This window comes from Haemaphysalis longicornis, unplaced genomic scaffold, assembly GCF_048455015.1.
Source record: "Haemaphysalis longicornis isolate Haplotype H1 unplaced genomic scaffold, Haemaphysalis longicornis Haplotype H1 scaffold_2, whole genome shotgun sequence".
NCBI classification, from domain to species: Eukaryota; Metazoa; Arthropoda; class Arachnida; order Ixodida; family Ixodidae; genus Haemaphysalis; species Haemaphysalis longicornis.
The window spans coordinates 239,835,418-239,858,380 of NW_027526295.1; the positions used below are offsets into that span (position 1 = coordinate 239,835,418).

General features: G+C 45.7%; 1 protein-coding gene across 1 annotated transcript; it reads right to left on the reverse strand.

Moving 5' to 3' along the window:
* Positions 1–123: 123 nt before the first annotated feature.
* LOC144168576 (arylsulfatase B-like) lies at positions 124–22,437 on the reverse strand. The gene is made up of 11 exons (XM_077697530.1): positions 22,390–22,437; positions 17,730–17,834; positions 16,897–17,056; positions 14,730–14,842; positions 9,938–10,048; positions 8,715–8,840; positions 8,313–8,436; positions 6,813–7,106; positions 4,149–4,323; positions 1,501–1,771; positions 124–460 (listed from the first exon to the last, which is right to left on the reverse strand). Exons 1-11 carry the CDS (start codon positions 22,435–22,437, stop codon positions 335–337), a joined length of 1,653 nt encoding a protein of 550 aa, XP_077553656.1. The 3' UTR covers positions 124–334.
* Between the last annotated feature and the right edge of the window lie 526 nt (positions 22,438–22,963).

A 22,963-nucleotide genomic window follows, 5' to 3' on the forward strand; every position in this document is an offset into this window, starting at 1 on the left:
TCCCTACGTTGGAGGACTGAACTACTAACACCATGATGTATAGTTGGGATTACACAGAATGCTGTAAATGCACTTAAATGAAGTGGGAAGCCTGGAAACAAGCGCCCAGCTACTGAGATACAAGATGCAAGACGTAGCCGACAGGGTCCGAAAGCCAATTTTTCGCAACGCAGAAAGTGCAGTGAAATCATGGTGCAGCCCTTAGTACAGAAATCACGTAATGAAAAAGGATATATATCTACTATTGGCGAAGAAAGAGAAAACAATAAAAGTGCGGAAGGTGCTTTGATAAATGCAAAGGCCACGCGTGCAGAACAGAATTGGGATCAACGGGTTATTGCCAAGGGGCCCAAATGCCGCCGTGCAGCTCGGGGAAGGCGTTCGGATCGATGGGTCGGGTTCTTGGGGTAACTGCCGTTGCAGCATATGCGTCCAGTTTCTGCTTCATCGACGAGAGCACCTGAAAAAAAAAACGAGAAACAGCTTTCTGGCGGCAAGGTTTTCAGTAGAACTTAAATCGCTGATTTTGTAAAAGTACGTTGTTTGTCTTCTTGCTGCCTATAACACAAAAACTGAGATCGCACTGTTGTATCACCTCGTCTAAGCCTTCCGGTGCTATTATTACACAAAAGCACTTCGCGTAATTAAGTAGAATCACTGTCGCGAATGATAGTTATGAATTATACAGGTTGATATCGAATAGTAAATCAGACAGATAATATGCTTCATCTTCATCTTGAAACACCTCCTTTGGGTGCCTGATTACGTCATTCCTGCTTTTACACCATTTCTGACGTCACAAAACCTGCGATGCGGCAGGATAATTGAAACTTTACGTGAGGCGGCCACACAGAATTGGCCGCCATCGCAGGAACGGGAATTTCAAACAGCGGAGCACATGCAACGCGCCAGGCACACGTCGATGAACTTCTTGCTCGTTCGCTGCACACAACAATCCGAGCATCACACGAAGCCTATTCCAAAGCTTTACGGAGCGTGTAGCCACATGGTCTTTCGCAGGGCACAAGGTACTCCAAGCGCTGTGGCTTCGAGACATTCCCCGGAAACTACAAAGCAGCCCTTATATTGCTTTAATGAACATATCGTTTGTTGTGCACCCGGGGGTGATTTGGCGTGCAAAAGTGAAAATGGTCATACGACACGTTCGAGAAGCTGTCACGTTGGCTTTCACTTTTTTATCTTACCGCAAACATGTTTTTTTTTCTGCTCTTGATGTTCTGGATGTTTACATCCACGTTTACAGTTCCTGCATCACGTAATGTCAGCTAACAAACTACCAGAAGGCATTATCGGCATTTCTTTTTTGCTGCCTTACTTCAGTACTGCTTCCACTTCCATCCTCGTTTTGCCCCTTACAACATAAGAGATAGGTTATCTCTAGTGTAATTTACAGTACATCCTGATGAGCTGATTTGACTATTGACCTTAATCCCTCTGCAGGGCAAGCCATTGTTCTGCAGTTTTGGCTCGAAGGCATACCTCGGTCTCAGTATCAGCCAAGTTGTGCAGTTCACAGGGGTCGTTTGCGAGGTTGAACAGGTAAGGTGGTTTGCCGCTGGCGAAGTTTGTGTCCTCGCCGTCCCCCTGTCCGCACTGCAGTGTAGCCCTCACGCGCCACTGTGAGGGCAAGTCAATGCGGCTGACGTTGTAGAAGCGGCGAAGAACCTCGCCCGCCTTGGAAGACGAGGCCAGTTCGTCCAAGTCCGCACAAGGCCGCGGCCCACCGGGAACGGGAAGCCGTTGATCATATCTGAATAAAGGAACAGAAATTTATAAAATATGCAGGGAGGCCTAAAAACATAACATTTAGAGAAACACTTGCTATGTCGATTGGAGGCGGGCTTCGTTGAAGAGAAGGGCTACCGACTAGACTGACACGTTGAAGGGGAAGGAGTGGTATGATATGGTGTGTACATAGAAGCAAGGTTATAAGGCGATGGAACGCACTGTAGGTTTTGTAGCGAGGCTGCCTTCTGGGGTGTTCCGAGAGGCACCGGCGGTGCAATCGCTCCTGCTCCCAACTGCCATTGACGTCTTGTTAATAACGTATGGGTCCGAGATAGTTGGTGTTCCATGATTCACCACAGTCAAACACAAAAATTCTTCCGACAAAGGGGGTGGCAGACGAGGACAGGCTCTAATTGTCCTCCTCAGTCACGTCCTTTCTGTTACAACTTTCCTGTGCGTGCAGCATATGCACGTATTAGTGCTGGGTAACGGTTAAAAATTTTAACCCAATTATCGGCAGGCTTTAATAATTGATCTGTTAATCGCTTGCGTTGGGTATGTAGAAAACAAGTAAAAAGAAACTGTGGTTGACTCCTCTGCCATAGGAATCAGTAAAACACGAAAGTGAAATGTGCAGCGAAATGTGCAACTGAGCATGATTTGCGGGTCAGCGGCTGTCTTGTGGGTGTGCTTGGTGAGCGACGTCCTGCTGGCGGATCGCTTCGGCAAAGGTGTACTGGCGACATTTTCGTGACGGATATGACGTCAGGGAAATCTTGGGGTATCACGGCATAAAACACTTTCGTGTTAAAATATAAAACCTGAAGGCGAACAACCCTGAGTATAACGTACTATTTGGTTCTAAAGGTTGCTTCTCCGCAAGAAGACCCTGTGTGCAGGGGTGAACCCTTTACAGGCCGCTTGCTTGGTTGTACTGGCGTCATTCCTTGACTGATATGACGTTAGCGAAATCTTCGTGTATCCAGGAATAAAACACTTTCGTTTTAAAAATGGATATTTCACGTTTGACGAGTGTTTTACTGTCACGTGGCCGACACGGTCATGTTTGAATAATTCATATTCATATCATACATAGCGAGTTCACGCTTATCCGCTGGCAAAGAAGTTTGTTAGCATTTTCGGGCATGAATATTCTTCTAGGCCTGTTCACAGACATCCCAGATGAGTTAAGCTGATCATCATTATGGCGATGCTGCGGCCGGGACGCTTATCACCGTGTTTGTTGTCATTCACACTATTTCTTGGATCGGTATTGGACGGGTGCCGTTGCATCGGGGGTTTCTTTACATCAGTTAGTCTATCCAACGCTAAAGCGGTGCGATGTGCCTGTTCGCAAATCTTTATCACTTGTATAGGTCCTTGTATTTCTATTAAAATGGCCACTTCCCCGTATGTATTGGCTGTCGGTTTTGCGGTTTTTATTAACTGTCATCTGTGAGCATGCTTGCATCATTTTCTTTTGTGACGTAAGGCCGGTTGTGTAACCATAACACGAATATGATCCGCGACATGCTTGCACCGAATTTCAACATGGCACTCTTGCTTCATGTTGCTAACATTACTTCAACCAATTAACCTGTTAAAAAGATTAATCGCGACTACAAAATTAATCGATTAATCGGGGTAATCGGGTGGTTAATCAACCGATCGCCCACCCCTAGTATGTATGTAAGTGTGTATGTATGTACATCTATAGGGATATATATATATATATATATATATATATATATATATATATATATATATATATATATATATATATATATATATATATATATATATATTGTAGCGTGTAGATGAAACTAACGAGCACGTTTAATTCACAGTTGACATCTGACATCACTGCGACACACCACTCTGTAGGGCCCGAAGTACCGCCGAAGCAGTTTTTCGGAACGTCCCCGCTGGCGTACTGACATCCACACCCACACCGCGTCCGCGTCTCCGGGGTTGTAGAACACAGTACGCCTGCCATGATTGTAACGGCTGGCGTCGACACGCTGTTGATTTTCGATTCGTTGTCGTGCCAGCTGTCGAGCTTCCTCCGCCTTCTGTACAAAGTCGTCGACGTCACTGCTGTATTCGTCCTTTTAAACGGATAGCATCGAATCTAGAGTACTACTACTACTACTACTACTACTACTACTACTACTACTACTACTACTACTACTACTACTGCTACTACTACTACTACTACTACTACTACTACTACTACTACTACTACTACTACTACTACTACTACTACTGTAATCAGCCTATTTATGTCCACTGCAGGAGGAAGGCCTGTCTCATGCATGAGACGGTTCATATTCTATGCCAGGGCTGCCCGATCCTATCAGTTCAATGCTCTCGCGACGAATGCTCGCGCCAGTTTTTACCTGCCACCGAAGGCGTTTCCCAGCACAAGCTTGTAGTCAAGGTTCCGCAGGGCAGCAATGTTGGCCACGGAGTCGATGTTGTACAAAATGTCGGTGCGCGGTGAAGGCAAATCTTGAGACAGGTGGCGCCACATGTCGAAGCCGTCCAGATGCTCTAAGCCGGCAGCGTCACCACCTTTGCACCGCAAGTGGGAAATGGACGAGAAAATGTATGGAAGAACCATTGGTGGATCTTTAAGAATGCGCGAGCACCTACCAACGTTCCCTCTCTCTCGCCAACATTATGCTCGACCCAATGTTCGCGCATTTTTTCGGCTTTGCGAAGCACGCATCACGGCGTTTCTCTCACTCCGTTCGCACACTGTGCCAACCGCACTTTGCGTTCTGTCTTATTGGTCAGCATTGGCATTTGCTGCCTGTCGCTAATCCTTACTGTGATAACTGTGGTTTGCCGGGAACTGCAGAACATATCTTGCTAGAGTGTCCGACCTACAGCCAGTAAAAAAGAACCACCTTGTCAAGAAGATCGAGTGCCTGACCAACGGACCTAAATCTCTTCTTGGACCCTGGCCATCTCCATCATCGAAGCGAAAGTGTTAGGTGCAGTGTGTGGTTATTTACATGACATCGTCGTCGCAGAGACAATTTAGAACTATATACCATCACCCTGTGAGACCAGCTGGACTTTTACGTAACCCACGGAAAACTCCATGTAACCTTTTGTTTAATCTCTTCCTTTTGTCCACTCTCTTTCACCCTGCTCCCTTTAGGGCCTTTATTCCCTCCGCCCCATCCCTGCAGAGTAGCATAAGACTAATACATGCCAGCAGATCTATTTGCTTTCTTCTAATCGAAAACTCTTTATCTTTCTCATTCTCTCTCTCGCTATCTATTTATCTGTCTGTCTGTCTGTCTGTCTGTCTGTCTGTCTGTCTGTCTGTCTGTCTGTCTGTCTGTCTGTCTGTCTGTCTGTCTGTCTGTCTGTCTATCTATCTATCTATCTATCTATCTATCTATCTATCTATCTATCTATCTATCTATCTATCTATCTATCTATCTATCTATCTATCTTGTTGCCTACCAGTATAGGCATTTCGTCACCGGTATTCCGCTTCCGCCATCTTTTGCCTCCCTGCACTGGCTGCATACTCGATTCTACAACGCGTACAAGCGACGAAGAAGCGCTTCGGGCAGGAACAGCAGTGCGAACGCAGCGCCACCGCAGCCAATGCCGCCGCCGGCTCAGGACTCGGCTTGACCTCCCTCACTGCGCACTTTCTCTGTTGTTCTTTGTTCTTCGGTCGTTCTACGGCAAAGATCTTAAAAAAAAAGAAGTGCGGACTATCGCCTGCGTACGAAAGGTAGCACGCCGAATTGAGCACGTAGGTAATCTCAGAGAACGCACATTCCTGCTTTTATCGGGGATTCATTATTCCCGCCGATATTTCTCACAAGCGTCGCCGATACACTCTCAGAGTCGTAATTGGGGAGGCGTGGCTAGTAGAAGCGAGAAAAATACAATTTAATAGTTTCCGTAACCCAGGCTAATCAGACCTCGTTGTTTAGTTGAAATAAGGCTAGTTGAGGTAAGCGGAAAGTCGAATTCACCGGAGCCGAAACATGTTTAGAATCCGACTGGAACATCCAAAGTGGATTGAAATACAGGATAAAATTGAATTAACCACGGTTGAAGAACTAATTATAATTGCGAAAAGTGTAACAATAAAAAGCCATACCTACGTTTACAACTGCCCCTCTTGCTCCGTACTGAACACTACTTACAAAATGGTCTGCGAATGCCCCTACTCGCCAAGCCCCTTCCCTTCCCCATCCCCTGAGCAGTGGGAGCGCGAGCCGGCCAGCTCACGGTGCGAGGACCAGGAACGCCTTATGGCTGGCACCCGGGCTGCTGCGCTATCTCGCGGCTATCTGACTAAGAAGCCACCCACCTTTATGTTAACTAAATGTTTGGCAATCCAATCCAATCCACAAATAAAAACGCTAACGCACTCTTCGGCATATGATCACACTTCGGATTCTGTAAATAAGTAGTTGCTGGTGGCAGTCCCAGTGGTAGTTTCGTTATCGCTCCCACACATGGCGTATGGCTGGGGGTCTGCCACTCAGTGGTCAGGATTCGAAGGAAGGGATAGAGAATCGGAAATTAACAATTGCAGCGGTAAATCCAATATCTTTTTTACAGCTGACGTGGCCGCGGTTTTGTAGAGGCATAGCCGCCCCTTAATTTAGCTCCGCTCAATAGAACTGTGGTAATTGACGTACTGGCTAAAAGCGGCACCGTATTTCGCCTGACACTGCTTACATCAAATGGCAGGAGGTTATAAAAAAGTACACCTTTTCAGTTCTATTCACTTTCTTGACAGTACTTAGCTTCTTGAGGACCTTCAGACAGTATCTGTCGCACAAATTATAAAAGCGGCGTGATCTACTTTACTGCGATGACCGGGACAAAGGAACTTGTTTAGAAGCCTTGCTTTTTCCTCTCCTATGAAGATCTGGAACCCTGGATCCATAAAATTATAATGTACAAGACATTGTCTGTATTCATCCAGGATCATAGGGGTAATTCTAGCCTGTCAATTACCCCCAGTACACACTCACGACGTGGTTATTAAGCTGATCGCAGCGCGTTCTCCTCCTTACCGGCGGCCGAGTATAGCGTGGGCAGCCAGTCGGAGACGTGCATCAGCTGCTGAGACACCCTGCGGCCCCTGGCGACCAGGGGCGACCAGAGGAAGGCCGCTGCCCGCGCAGCGCCTTCCCAGAGGCTTCCCTTGGAGCCTCGCAGCGGCCAGTTGCAGCCCCGGCTGGCGTGCTCGCCCCACGGCACGCCGCCGTTGTCGCTGCTGAACACCAGGATCGCGTTGTCTAGCATCCTGGCCTCGTGCAGAGCTTCCACGACTGCTCCCACGGACTCATCCAGGCTGTCCACCATGGCTGTGCACGATACCCAAGACCCCCGAGATGCGTTTACATGGGCGCCATCCTTTCGAGGGTTGTGTACACGCACGCACGCCATGCACGCCAACGGGCATAACACGTGGAGTTTTTGTTTCAAGAAATTCTTCGTCCTAACTCATTTGAAACTGGACGCATTAGCTGATGTTTGCTCGTCACTGCGGATGATCGTGAAAATCCTACGCAGAGTCCCAGTTAGTTTTGTTGCTAAAGTGCCAGCTGGAGTCAAAGCTACAGCACAGACAGCCAGATAGTTGGCTCTTATAACAGGCGTAAAAGATAGAGAAAACGCTACGCGCACGTAAACCCGCATGTGCAAATGTTAGTCCGATGACCTGGTCCCTCTAGTATGGTGGCATCGATGGACATCGTATGAGAGCCGTTGAATGAAACTGCGCACAACTATTCAGGGTGAATTAGGGCTGTGTTGTGTACCAGTAATTGACCTTGCCTATTACAAATTACAAATTCTCCGCGGTGAGAATTACTTTCATTCCCCTCACATTTGTCTTTGCTGCATCTTGCTAGCAAAGTTGCGAAAGTTTTTCGACAGTAAAGGGAAGCAAACAAGGCACCGACCTTGAGGTCAACTCTCTCTGTATAGGGTTGATTCTATATGGTCCTTGAAGAATCACGTCAGCGCTGAAGTGGTTTTTCACGCAATTTGTATGAGCGCGTGGCTGAGTTATTTCTAGCCACTATACAGCTATTCTGACGATCTGTCAGCTGATTACTGCTTTGTCAAACCAATATTACAGTTGACCTCAGAGAAACTGCCCACCATGTGTTCAATTTATTTCAGTTCCTGTGACAATGATACACGTTGCGATAAATTCGCCCCGTTTCCCCGGATAACGCACCGCTTATGTGGGCAATACGGAAAACTACAAGCGTACCCTCAAAACGGCTTCCTTTGACGAAAGATTGCAGAATAATTTACTACAGGCTGACACGTGCCGTGAAAAGCACATGCGCACTTCGAAGTGAAGGCGCTTGAAGAGAAAATTATTAATCGATGGTGAAACAACAAAGGGACAGGTAAAAGTTCCCCAGTGCTCGGTGCTGTCACTTGGCAGTGTATGCGTAGATGCCGCTCCCCAAATTACCTTGGTTTTGGTGATGATGTTCGGGTTCAGAAGTGTATTGGTTCATGATTCGCGTGATTCACCCTGAGCAACATCTCACCGGCGTATATTGTGCGGTTCTCCTCTTGGATGTACGGGAATTTCTCGATGTTTTTCTGTGGAGCCGCCAGAGGAACTTCCACGCCTCCGTGGGGCGCTTGGTGACTCAAGTACAGGAAGAAGGGCTGAAAGGAGAAGGCGCCTGTTGTATTCGCTGATGCATGCCAGAAGTGGATCTAAACCGAGCTCTTGGGAAGGGTACGAGAGGTGAAGGTGGAGAATATGGTACACACTGCAAGCTTTGTACTTCTAATTTCAATGGCCTCGCGAGGATAGTGAAGGCTCCCTCCTCCCTTTGGATTTACTTGCCCCTTTGTTTGACGCTGATATTCACAAACGGACACTGACTCCATAAGCCTCTTGATGGCACCTTCAAGCTCCATGCCAACAACTATGTCTATACCTTGGATGAGTTGTGGGTCTTGATCAAGCTGACAGCCTTCTCCGTGAACAGTGTGGTGGAATAGTGGCCAGTCTCGTTTGCCACGTTGTCGACGCCTTGCCAGAGGTCGAGCCCGGAATGGTCTCCCTAACAAGAAATTGTAATATTACAAGCCTGATATCGTCCCATTTCTTGCGTCCTTGAGCCTGGCTAATTCAAAACTCTCATTAGTAGGAGGGTTATATCTATAATTAACCATATAGTATATTTTGACTGCAGAGTACGGGAACATTAAAATTATACGGCTCAAGAGAAGGGTGGGATATATCCAGCGTTGATGTTACCGTCTATACTGTTTTTTTCTGTTGGAGTAAATAGGTATGCCGCGCATCCACTACTGCAATATCTTCAGCACAGAATACACTCAACACATAGTCGTTCAGTTTACAAGTAAAATGTCTCCCGTGTAACTTGAAGGACTACTGTAAATAGTCGTGGATGGCGCCGAGATTTACTTGTACCATATCTCGTAAAAACAAAACCACGAAGGCTTTGTGTCCTCAGCTTCAAGGTAAAAAGAAAATATTATGGTAATTTCGTTAAAACACGAACACAGGAAAAATAATGACGTCTTCCGAATGAAGGGAAAACTGGAAAAGAAAGATGGACATGACGCGGTTAATTTAAACAAATTGCTCGCAGTCTTCCCTTCTACAATTGCCTCTTTCCTCAGTCTCTGCTTTATCCTAACGGCATCAGAAGTTTTGAAGAAGGTGTTAAAAATATAATAAAAGAAGTGAAGAGCGAGAGAACGACGTCGGTGTCATTTCGTGGCACCGTTTGTTCATGCTTTCAGCTGTTCCGGTAGCGCACCAGTTGCACTAATTTAGTACTGCTCTTTAGCAACTGCAAACCTTTATTAGGTGGGAGAGACATGATTTTGCTTGAATGAGTGAATCTTGTATTAGAGCAAGGACCTAACCGCACTATAGCGCTGGCGCTGTGAGGCGCATGCTTAGGTGAGGGCGTGTTGGCGTATCTGTTAGCCGATCACCATCGTTTTCTGGGCTTCACATTCATAGAATTATGAAAAGTAGTCTAATGATGTTCCACGTTAAAAAATTATAACCTCAATCTGCCTTCTGCGCATTACATGCAATTACTGCTATTTGTACCTGTAGCATTGAGTAAAAACTAAACTTCATTACACCGGGAGGAGAGAGGGGTTGTACACGTATGCGTACCTCCTTGAGGGTGTGGTTGTAGTAATCTTCTTCGCCGTTGTAGTAGCCATAGAAAGAGTCGAACCCTCTGTAGGTGGGCGTGTACTCATCATCCATGTAACCAAGGTGCCACTGAAAGTGGGTCGAACGGCGGCCAGGTTCATCAATATGCCACGATTGCGTTGCCAGATGAAATTCTACCGTTAATCTTACGCTGCACACGATACCCTTGCTCCATTAACTTCATTCTTTAATCCCAGTTGCGTATTCAGCCACGTCCCTAAATTTCATTTCCATCAACACACAACTTTCCGCTTCTCTTCTCCGGGAGAATCTTTACCATTCCTGGCAATCTCAAAGTGTTCCTGGCCCACACTACCTTGAGAAAGCAGGTTATAACTGCGTGTGTGTGTGTGCGAAAAAAAACTAGTTATGTGATAACGGCAAAAGCTTTTTCGCTCCAACATATACACAGCGAGACGGCTTCATTAGAAGCGATTAGTGGCTACGACTGCGCAAAGCAAACAAGGACTGGGAAGACAACAGAAGAGGAGTGATTGATTGTTAGGTTTAACGCGCCGAGGCAACGCAGGCGATGAGGCACGCCGTAGTGGAGGGCTCCGGATTAATTTCGACCACTTGTGGGATCTTTAACGTGCGCCGAAATCTCGTACACACAGGTGTTTTTGCTTTCCGCCTCCATCAGAAAAGCGGCCACCGCGGCTGGGAATCGAACCCGCGTCCTCGTGCTCAGCAGCGCGACGCCTTAGCCACTGAGCCACCGCGGCAGGCAGTCGGCGAGTGTACCGGAGTGCACTCGCCTTTGTGTTTTCTTCCTAGTCCTCGTTTGTTTTGCGCAGCGGTGTCCACGAACATATACGTTTGTAATGAATAAAATATATCGAGTTTGTATAGTCTGGGAGTACAGTGACAGAAAGAAAAATGTTGATGGATTGCGCAATCACAGTAACAACCGTAGTAAACGCTTAAATATAAGCCAGTTTGAGGCCATTTCTGGATTAAGTAAATGTCGGATACTAGGCGCACCTGCAGCCAAGCCGCAAATGAAATGAACAATTCGAGGATCTGCGCTTTCAAAGAAAAGAGATCGAAGAAAATACAGGGCAGGTATGCAAAAAAAAAATGATTTCATTGGTCTTCCTTACGAACGACAGATGTGTAAAAATCGAGTTGAAATCAATGAGGTCATTCATGCGCCGTTTCATGACTGATTTCACTGCCCGGTTCAGTGAGGGTTTCCTCATTCGTTAATTTCTCCTTTTGTTGTACACTTCTGCCTCCTTTCAAAGTTTCAATGCGTAGCATTTTTTGCCGAGTACCCCCACAGCCAGCGCCGCGTAACGCCCTGCATTTCCACAAAATTGCAGGTATGTCAAAAGTAACGCCTGTAATCGTTAAAATAGCGTAAATGAATTTGATTTGGTCGGACAGAATTTTTAAAATCCAAAAAATAGGAGAGTAGAAAAAATGCAACTTTGACAAAAATGATCTGACGAAATTAAAAGGAACCCGAAACCGAAGAATAACAAAAAAAAGTCCACAAGAACATTCAAAATACGAATAAAAGCCGCGTAACTGGACCAACTCTGCAGTGCGCCTTGCATCTCCGGGAAAAAAAAAAAACATAATTAGCGAACTGGGGCACTTCATCGCTATAATGGTATATATTGCCACGGAACATTTATGTGCGCAATTCGCCATAGCGCCAGAACCCGTCACCGAAGACGGCGAAGAGGAGGTGGCTGGCGCGAGCTCTTTCATGGCCGGCTTACATAGATCATCCTTGTAAATACATCGCTGTACCATCGTCCAATATTCGCTTCATCTTTGCCTTGCCGACACGTAATATTTTGGAGATGTCACGGAACATCTATGTGGACAATGCCCCCATAACGCCATAACCCGTCACCGAACACGACGAATGATGCAACGTGGCGGCAGATGGCACGTGGAGATTAAGCGATGTATTTACATGATGCGAAGAACTATTTAAAGGCAGCCATTACTGAGCCCTGGCTGGCTGCGCGTCGCGCACAGCTTCTTCCTTGTCGTCATTAGTGGTGAGCCATGCCGGCGCGGCTATTTTCCCGTGCCGTTACAATATATTTACATCATTGGCGAACAGAAACAAAAGAACACTTAAAAATAATAAAATAACCCAACGTCTTTCTCTAGTCACAGCCATATTTGGCTGTAAAGAACTCACACTACAGACGAGCGGCATAAGAATGCTACGCATTTGTAGAGAGTTCTGTGATTTGTGCATATTTCTTTTGTGGTTTTTTATATCGTCATTAGTGTTCTGTATTGTGGTTTCTTAAAATAGTTTTTTTTTCTTGTCCCTTCCCTTCCAAACTTTCTTTTTTTTTCAATCTCTTTATCTTCCTGCCTGTAAATATTGTAATCCTTTCTTTCATCCCTCTTGTTATTTGTTTATAATTTATTCTATATTCTTGCCTTTACTCTACCACACTGGCTATATATGTCACGCAAAGGGGTCCACATAAGAGTTCCTGTTCAGTGGGTTGCGAAGCTACGAGCTGCGTGCAGGTGCAGTTGTCTGATTACCGAGGGGTGGGGGAGACGGGAACGGCAATGCGATCGGTTTCGGGAACACCTTGCAACGCTCTATTAAATCGTGTCAGGTTGCGATATGACGCTTCCAAACACATTATTTTTTCTTCCAGGGGTGCTTGTTGTGTGGGTAGTTCCCGAGGTTGTACTGCACTTATGGTTGCTGCCCGCGGAGCAAAATGTGGATTACTTTCATGCAAGGATTTGCTGTGTGTTCAATTGACGCAGGAATTATACAAGTCGTCACTCCAACTGCATGTTTTCATATTTCTGAGTGCCGTAGGAAGTGAGAAGATTTGAATTATGGGCCGATTCCGCGAGCAAACTTCGTTGTGTTACCGCACTCCGGGGTAAGATGGCGTGGTGTAGCCCGAACATTCCCCTCCGAAACTACTGTTGCAGGAGGAATGATAAAATAGTGGTTACCAGTGCTACGGCAAAAAAAGCCAAGAGCCGCAATTTTTTTTAGAAAAAGGGCAGTTGTTTCTTTGTAAATAGCTGCATGGTTGCTTGATATCCCTAGTTGTAAACTCATTGTGTTGCAAATAACTGATCTGGGGCTCACCGTATGTGTCTTTAAAGCCTAATTATTCATTTCAAAAATAATAAAGATTGAAATAAATAGATATTTTACCAATAAACTTGTTCTCAAGCTACCGTAAAACTAACTTTATGCATTTTGTCTTTCATTTGGGCTCTGCTAAAAAAATAAAGTCGTTAAATAGAAAATTAAGGAATAAAAATGATAAAAACTGGTAAATCTATTTTAGGTTACGCATAACGAAAAATCCCGGGCCATCTGCTCTAACGTTAAACCTGGGGAGGGGCAAGGCATGCAGTGTATAAGTGAATTCGAAGATTATAAGTATTTCTCACGGCAGGCACCGCGCGCTGATTGTGCGCCGGAGAAGCTCCAGTGGGAGGAACAATCGCGCGCTTGCTGAGGCGGTGGCGCCCTCTATTGTGTTGAACCGGATTTAAGCAATTAAATGAGACAGGCTGGCCATAAGTTGCATTCGTGTCGCACGCCGTAGCATGCTAAAAAATATGCCTTACAGGAGAAAGCCTGGCGCTTGAAACCGATTTTGTTGTGTAATTTAACAAATATATATTGTTAATGCAATTAAATCCCGATTATTCCTGTATTTTAAATTAGTTTAAATCATGTTACTTTATTCTGAACCGGTTTGTACACTTGTTTTATGGCCATAGTTTGACAACTTTCAAAAGCTTCACAATAACAAATTTCAATTTCAACTTGATTCACCGTGATGACATGAGACGACGACAGGAGACGCCGACAGCCCGAGCCACTAAGGTGCTTCGCCCCTAAAACGTTTACCGAGAGGAGAAAGCGCAACTGTAAACTGCTGGCGTCGGGACGTACAAAAGCTCCCAAAGGTGTTTTGTGGCCAGTGTTTGCAAATAAAAGCCCCGTAGTGGGCTTGCGTGCTCTTCATTCATAACATTTAAAATGACGAATGATTGTTATTCGTACAACAAAATCATACAGCGGTAGTTTATCTCAAGCGCGATTACTTAACTCAACCTTAGCTGTCGGGCGGCAATCGTACGTGGGCCTCTTTTTGCGATATCACAGCAGAAGTACAAAGGCCTTTCAAACTTTTTCAGAGAATGCCGCTCAGGAGCCACTTCCTCGCGATGCTCTTTGACGTCAAAGGACGTAGTATGTGTGACTGGCGTCCGCCAAGAAAAAGGTTTTTGCAATTAACATGGTTGTACTGTTGTATTGGTGTTTCTGGTTTCGTTTGATCGCATTGCTTTAATGCTAGCATGGAGCTGATGCATTAACTGTAGTCTTTTGGCACCTCCACGGTAACGTCACTGCTCACCTCGCGTAGAGGGAAAGTTTGAAGTTAATCAATATTAGTGACGTTTTCTGAGGAAACAATATAATTGGTTGCAGGACAGGGCTGAGCGAGTAAGCAAAGGTAAAACAAGTATGTAGGCTGTGTCATGGTCCCTTTAAAGACTGCTTGCCCTGTACATGGCGGATAAATTCACCTAAGTTTAGAAATAGGCGCTCAAGTTACTTTTGAATACATCCTGTACAAACTTGTAGTTGAGTTCTATGTTCTAAGCATATGCTATTTGGGGTTAACGCCCTGTTTTTTTTATTAAAAGTCACGGGCAGCCAGAATCCATGAGTTGCTCATTGACTAAGATTTGGTGTGTGCATGCTGCGAACGTCCTTTACCTTGCCAACCATGTGAGTCGCGTAGCCGAGATCCTTGAAGTACTGGGGCATCAGCTTCACGTCAAGTGGGAAGCCCCAGGCTTCGGCTGTCTGGATGACCAGGCTCTGCATTCCTGCGATGGTGCAACCACAACGCCGACTGAACTAGAAGTATACGCTTGAAATGACCTCCAATGCTCACCATGGAGTACTCTCAGCTTCATACAAGCTCCGTTCAGAATCGGAGCCTCGTACGCTAGTACACATCAGGTACATCACCTCCCAGAGTGCCAAAATTTGTACACATCTGTAGGGATCAAGTCATCGTATTGACGATTTATGACCTGATTACTAATTAGCCCTGTATGTAATTTTTATTGCTCCTGTACGGACGTCAAAGTACGTTGTAGGGTTCAAGTAAATAACCTATGCGGGGTACAGTCCGGGAAATTCTGTAGTGCAAACATCGTATATCTAGGGATGAGCAAGAAATGTGCATTCAGCGTTGCCAGGTGTTTTTAAAGGAAAGCGTTCTGCCTCGACCAGTTAACGGTTCTTTCGTGGCTTGCGGGACAATAAACTCTCAACGCGGCTGCGGAGGGAAGGTCTGTTTTCACTCAAGGCGCACAGATTAGATGGCGCGGCGAATTTACCCAACGTTCCCTGCACGCTCACGCCGGAGGGCGCATCGGCGCGATCCGGCTTTGTCGTCTGCTTTAACGACGGTTATTTTGGGCCTGTTTAGGCGCAGCTTCGCGTCCATTTCGCGCTTCCTTCGCACGGCTTGATTAAATTGTTCAACAGCACCTCCTGGGTAACCCGGACACGACGGAATTAAGTGGTCGTACGGCAAAGATACGTTAAAGATTGGTTTGCAGGGCACGAAAACAAAATGTAGAGACCACATGCACACATCTGGCTGCTAGAGAAACGTTACCTTTTGCGCACTGCTTGCCACGAATGGGACTTCGTTTCCTAAATTGGTGAATACCAATTCGGTTGAGTTTTAACAGGTATTACAAAAGGCGAAAGGAGCAATTGGTTCTGATAAATAGCGATTATAAGAGTTCCCTCAGCTTTCTCGCAATTCTCAAACTTACTAAACTAACTAGTTTAAATTGGTATAAATGGGAATCACTAAGCTCACATGCCGAATTGTTTCGGTGTGCGCGCTTTTGTCGTGCGGTGGTGTAGCACCAAGCTAGCACATCAGGATGGCTAGGTTCCGCTGTCTCCCTCTTCGAAAGACGCTCCTCTCCGTTTTCTTTCTCCCGACTCATCACGGCCGGGCTACAGAGCCCGGCCGTGTACGACGCTGGTGCGTTCGGGACGCCGCCCCTGCGAATTCTAGGTAACGGCTGGGAGAATCTCTGGTTTCACTCTTAGTAGAGCCACGTGTGTGAATTCAAGTGAAGTCGCATGGGCAATTGTTGTGGGTGTCGTTTACAATTTTGCTTTCCATACACCTTCACAGCGTGGATTGGAGCCAATTTTTTTCATGTCCGAAAATTTTGGCTAGTTTGTTAACCTTACAAATATGTTCATCGGGGGATCCTAAATGGGCGGAGCTTTTTAACGTAGCTTTCTTGTGGTCCTTAGTTGGTCGCTATGGGCAAAGGCTAGTCAGAAAGCAGTTAATCGGTGTTTGAAGCAGAGCAGTCAGCATAGCCAGATCATACAATTTTCGAGACGATAGGTATGCCAGTGCTGATCCCACCGTGCCAGGAACTGTGCATAATGGAATGTGTTTGCAAGGTCGAGCACCATTTTCGATTGGGTTCCCACATAGTCAACATAAATAGGTATTCTCACATTTCTTATCAGACTTAAGCTGCATAGATTAAGCACTAGGCAATAGTAAAGAAGGAAAACATTTTAGTGCCGAGGCGCAGGAGAGCACACTACAGTTGGGCTTAACCCAACTGCAGTGTGCTACTTGTGCAGAAGCTGTCGTTTCCGAACCTACTAAATTCTGCATTGAGTAATGCGGATGTTGATTTTTACGCTAAGATCGATAAACGCAATCAATAGCAATGTCAAACAATAAAATTGAGGCTTTATGCCATGTACCAGAAAAGCAGGTTCTGAATTTTCCGCACATTTCAGTAAATTACCGGCATGACCAAGTTAATCCCCCCCCCCCTCCTCCACCCTCCACCCCATACGGCAAAATGAAGCAATGGCGTACCGGTATGTATGGGATACAGGCCTGACATGAGCGCCGCTCGGGATGGCGTGCAAAGTGGCTGAACATAATAGTTGTTCAAAATTATTCCATCCGAAGCCAGGGCATCCATGTTTGGCGTTGGAATCTGAGAGGATCCGTGAAAACTGACGTCGGCCCATCCCTTGAAACAAAGTGAAATACGAAAATGCGAGAGGTAGAAATCAGTCGCATTCTCACTCACTCACTCACTCACTCACTCACTCACTCACTCACTCACTCACTCACTCACTCACTCACTCACTCACTCACTCACTCCCATCCTCCCTAGCTCCTCCCTCCCTCCCTCCCTCCCTCCCTCCCTCCATCAATCAATCAATCAATCAATCAATCAATCAATCAATCAATCAATCAATCAATCTGGAATTTTTTCTTTGCGCTTAACTGTCGAGCTCTAAGAGTACTATAAAGCAGGTTTCATCGTGTACACGTTGCGAACACCTGTTAGTGTTTTGTTTCCAGAGTGGATGGGGGAAGTTCTGTGCCGGCGCCCGGCTTTCTGCAGTCCTGTTTCGCGCGGTTATCTTCTGTTCTGAAACATCACCCAAATAGCATCTCAACAAACTTTGTTAAGTCATGTGATACCCCGTTAAACAATTCCTGCCATTTCGCCGGCCTCTTTTTGTGACGCAGATTTCGAAGGTACAACCTTAGGGATTTTCATCCCAGTGGTTCTTTTAGTATAGCCTCACCAAGATACTATAAGGTGTGAGCGACGTGGCTTCAAAAACGCAGTCATTAGACGCGAGCCCTTCCCGTCAGCGCGTACGCCAAGCGAAATCTTCAGTCAAACGCACCAGGTCGTCGGCCAGAATGAACACGATATGTGGTGGCTGCTTGGTGGCTGCAGCGCAGCCCTGATTCGACGTCGCCAGCAGGGCAAACACAAGCAAGCTTCGCATCTGTCGAGGAAAAATGAAAGGTGGGAAGGTGGATTGCACGCACACGCATTCGCACATCGTATTGTGCATACCGCGCAGGTATATATTCATTGTTCAATTCCAAACATGCGTGCCAAGATACTACGAAACGTTCCATCTACACAAAATTGCGGTCATTTGTGGGCTTAAAGGTTACGGAGCCTCATATTCTAGTTTATTCACGGCGGCGGCGGATTTTTATCCGGTAACTTGTATGAGCTGAAGTCGAGCATATATAGTCTTGGGGGCCTGATAAGCTGTCAATGGGCTCTCATTACGTTTTAGGCGAAAATATTTTCTTCTGTTATCAGTTAATTTACTTTTGTTCCTCTTATAAACCATTCTACTTTATCCTAAAGCTTACAAAAAATCAGAAAACAGTGAGCTTGCCTTTTACCCAAGTGATTGCGTTGTAAGAAAAACAGGTTAATAAAAGCATAGCCAAGTGCAAAAGTTATTCGATTCCTCTTACTGGCCAAACACTAATACGTGGTTCAAACTAACTGCAAACATTTGTTTTTCGAACGCAGACCGTAGAGACGGGGCTACGGACGCCAAGGCAGCAATGCAAACCTGTAAGGTGAAGAAGGTGGACATGCTTGTTTCCTGGAGAACTTCCTCAATGAGTCTACGCTTGCTGGCACAGCCTGCTTATAAGAGCACCGATCAGCAGGCAGGCAAAAGTAAAAACCGTCAAGGGAAGGGCTGTCAGGTGCCCGATGTCATAACCCGGGCGTTGCACCCTGACCTATCGATTCCCGAAATAAAAATCGATCACCGGAAGCGCTGGAGCGTGCGATCGAAAGCTCGTCTGCCTGCTTATCTCGCTGAACATGTTGCCTTCGAGAAACTTGGGACGAGGGGGACCCAGATGTGCCTGACCCGGACATCCGGCTTCGTAGGGCGCCTCCTGGCCCTTGTGTATACTGATAAGAAAAGCACAACTGGCTACCAGCGACGTTACTGTTTTATACAATAGCTTGCCTTTCTGAGGTATCTGCAGTGATGCAACCGCACAGCTGGGCCGCCAAAATGACTAGTGTCCTGCAGGCGACATTATCAAATTTATGTAACGAAATAATGTCACTTCCTTGCATCATTAAAAGTAATTTGGCCTCCTTACGCCTGAAGGACTAGTTCCCGGTTCTTAATTTAACGCAAAAAAAACAACATATGCTTCTCAAGCTGCGTAAAATTATACAGTGGGTGCGCCCTTAGAATTTAGCAATTCGTAATAAGGCATGTTTGGAAAAGCTCATTAGTCTAAATTTCATAGTTGCTCTAAACGGACGCATACAAATTGAGAATATGACATATTAAATGTAAAGACGGGCCCATTCGGTGTGCGTTATTGTTTTGCGCAGCATAAAAGCAGAGAAGCGAAGCAGGCGTGTTTCTTCCCCCCTCGCTTTGTTTGCCGCCATCTTTCGCGCAATGTTATAGTCGTGAATCGCCGGACGGAACATTGCAACTACTAGCGCTGTGAATGCCGATTAACCGGCATGTGGAACAGAATATTGAACAAAATTACGAACCTTTACACTTTGTGACAGTGGGGATCTAGCGATATGCTAGAATAAAATGCACATCCGACGATGATTAGAGCAATGGTTCTCGACCATGAAAGGGCGGGGGCCCCTTTCGGGTTTACAAGAGCAATGGGGAGGGCCACCAGGATGCACGAGATGACTGGGTCATAAGGTCAAACAATTTGCACTTGAAGGTAAATACCCCACATACTTATTCAATTTCCGTCTTTCGTGTCTGACTTTTATTTTCATGCGTGTTACATTGTCAAACAACTTGATCTTGCAGCTAAACTCCCCTTAAAGGAGTACTGACACGAAATTTTTATGTTACGTTTTTTTCGCTTCTATGCGTGCCTACCAGCCCACTAATCATAGAATGACAGATTAGACGGTCGAGCGCTGCGTAAACATTCATTTACGGCGTCGTTTATTCGTGCCAGTTTCGGTTTCTACAAAAAACGCCGAGCGGCCGCCATGACAGCATGTATCACATGGCGTCATCATTCTTGCCGTATCGCTGCCTCTCTGGAAGCGCGCGCGAGCGAGCGCACGCGCGCGTCCAGACCGGCCGAGGTCTTCGCCGTCCCCACAGCCCGGGCAGCATGACGTCAGTCCCAAAACCATGACGTGTACACACGCCCGAGCAGCGCGCGCCAACCACAGCCAGCGCGTCGGCTTCGTCACGGGAGCCCCGACGTCGACAGTTTGGGGCACGTAGCAGTTGATGTCACGTCGACCCGCTCTGGCCTTTCTCGTGCGGGCGAAGATTAAAATGGATTTTAAATATGTTTCGCTGAATGGTTGCTGTTGAAACTTGCTGGGAGATATCTCCTGATAAAAAGGAAGCGTTTCACATAGTTATCTCAGCTTTGAAATTTCGTATCAGTACTCCTTTAACACCCATATGCTCCCTTTTGCGTGTCTGGCGTTTCTACATGACTGACACGTTGGAAAAAAACGCCAACGTTACGCGTATAAATGAAACGTACAAATAATGCAGTGAAGAAACCTCTTTCAATTTCCAGCAAGGTTTGGCACAAAGAAGAAAAGACTTGTAAACGGAGGGGGGAGGGGGAGAGCATCGGGAATGGCTTCCCGGACCTCTTAAATGCACTCGCAGACCCCCCCCCCCCCCTCCCCCGGAGTGCGCGGACTACTTTTGCGAACCACATCGGATTAGTGGATAAGGACGCATTTATTTTACTCGTCCTCCCGTACGGTAACTACGGCTTGATGACTACTGAATGAAACTTGGAAGAACTGTAGTTTTACCCTGCCATGACCGTAATGTAGCTGTCCATTTCCCTCTCACTGAAGCACGTGTGCTGGCAGGAGACGGGAATTCCACAACGTTTACAACTTCGCCGCTAACTAACGGTGAAAAGTAAATAAAACTCAGCGTAATGGCAGGGTTGTCTTGGCGGCCAGTTGTCGAATATTTCTTTGCGAGATAGTTTTGATGAAACAGGAGTTAGAGCGGTTTTCAGTAACCCAACTGCTACCGTATATGTGCATGTATACCAACAGAAGGGAATTCGGTAAAGTTTTCAACTTCGCTGTGAACTAACGAATGATGACAAATAAACGCAACTCGGCGCAATGAGTCGTCATAGTGGCCAATTGTCGTAAATTTGTTTTTTGGAAGGTTTTGATAAAGCAAGAGTTACAGCCATTTTGCGCTAAGCACTTCGCGAAAAAGTTGTCTTTGCCTCAAGGCGTTCTCTGGCTTCTCAGAACTAAAGTGCACGCAACCCAAACCATGGACAGCCTCGCTGTAAGAAACTGGGTTATAGGTGTACAAACTGGTTCATTAAAGTTGTACCGTTCTCTCCATGTTCGCTAGTAATTTCACTCCTTAAGAAAGTATGTGTACAATATGTGCCTGCAAGTATAAACCATGAAACACGGTGGTTTTTGATGCTGGCGGTAACGGAAAGATGTCCTTCCTGTATTGGATTTAGGCGCAAATTAAATAACCACGTCTTATGAATTGTCGGCAGTCATTCATAAATAGCAGGCCGGCTTGTCGTCCCAGCATTAATTGCTTCGCGTCAAGGTTGTTGTATACGACGTCTCCCTCCCATACTGATAATCCTAGATTGGTTACCACATGACTCGGAGACTTTTACAGAGTTCACAGTTATGAACACAGCCCCGATCGTGAACACTTCTGTTCTGTCCAAATGACCGGATATCGAAAGTCGGGCAGTAACAGCGAACCATTTGCGTACCTATAGAGGCAACAAATTGGTCTTTTCAGTGACGACGCCAATGTATGCTGATTCTCGTCTTCTTGAAATTGACGCGAGCAAAGTGGTGGAACCTGTTTTTGTGTATAACTCCTTGTTACGTTTCCTTTACTTCTTCTTCTTGATGGAGATTAGAACGCACATATGTAGCTGCCACCCTTGAACGAATTTCAACTAAGGTGTAGGACGCGCATAGCTGTTTGGAAAAAAATCAAGAACGTAGCTGGTACTATCGTTTCTACTTCTGCAGTCTGCTGTATTCGTAAGCCCAAGTTTGAACCTATTCTACGCCAGATCCATGGCTGGACCACAAAGATGTAGCTCAGCTAATGATAAGGAAGGCTGGCATCATACGTATGCGAGAAACGTTGTTGGAGAAATACTAAGCTAGACGGTTAGGACAGGGATGCAAGATATTTTTTTCTGTTTTCCCCATTATACAGCTTATTTTAGTGAAGTTGGCGTGAAGAGTGGTGTCAGTGTTGTTCGTTGTTCTAACAAGGCAATATTTCGTATAAACCAAACTTGCTTTTTGTCTTCATGGCCCCTTTAGATACAGGAAACTGGGCAGCTCCACCGAACAGAATACCATAAGCCACTGGGAGAGAAGTTTACTTTTTCGATGACATTCAGCAGTAAGAATGTACGCTTGAATGAAACACTGAAGTTTTATTTTGAATGAAATACTGAAATGCTGAAGTGTTATCGTAGACTAGAGAAGCACCGGGGTTTCTTTAAATAAATATGTATTTTAGGCACCCGGGGGCAGTCATCGTCACTTCCCAGGTTGTTGGCCCGGAAGTGCATGTGCCCCCAGAGTGCGGTAGGTAAAATCTGTTAGAGTTTTGCACCAAAAATAGGTATGGCGCATTATGTAGGTCTTACACTGAAGTGCACATGCATAAGGCTAGCATGCAAACATAAGATTTCAAAGATTTCAAAGATTTTATTTCCTCAGAAGTACGAGGAGGCAGGCTGGGACTAAAGGTTACAAAGCCTGACAGAGGGCCCAGCCCCCTTTGGTACAGTACAATGATGAGGCAAAATCAAACAAGCTAGAAATTATAATGTGAGTTACAAAAATACAAGCAACATGTAGAGCACAAGACATTACAGAACAATATGGGAAAGGTACAGTAACGTACACTAGAGTACAAAGGAGTAAATTAAAACAAAATACAAGTGGACAATCAGAGTACAACTATGATTGAGTTTTAAATATAGACACAATTACAAAACCTGCGCATTTAACAGGTCTAGACGACATCCACAGTTCTAGCTATTGAAGCAGATATTCTGATTTAAGAGGTATTCTTTCGCCTGTGTTTTAAAT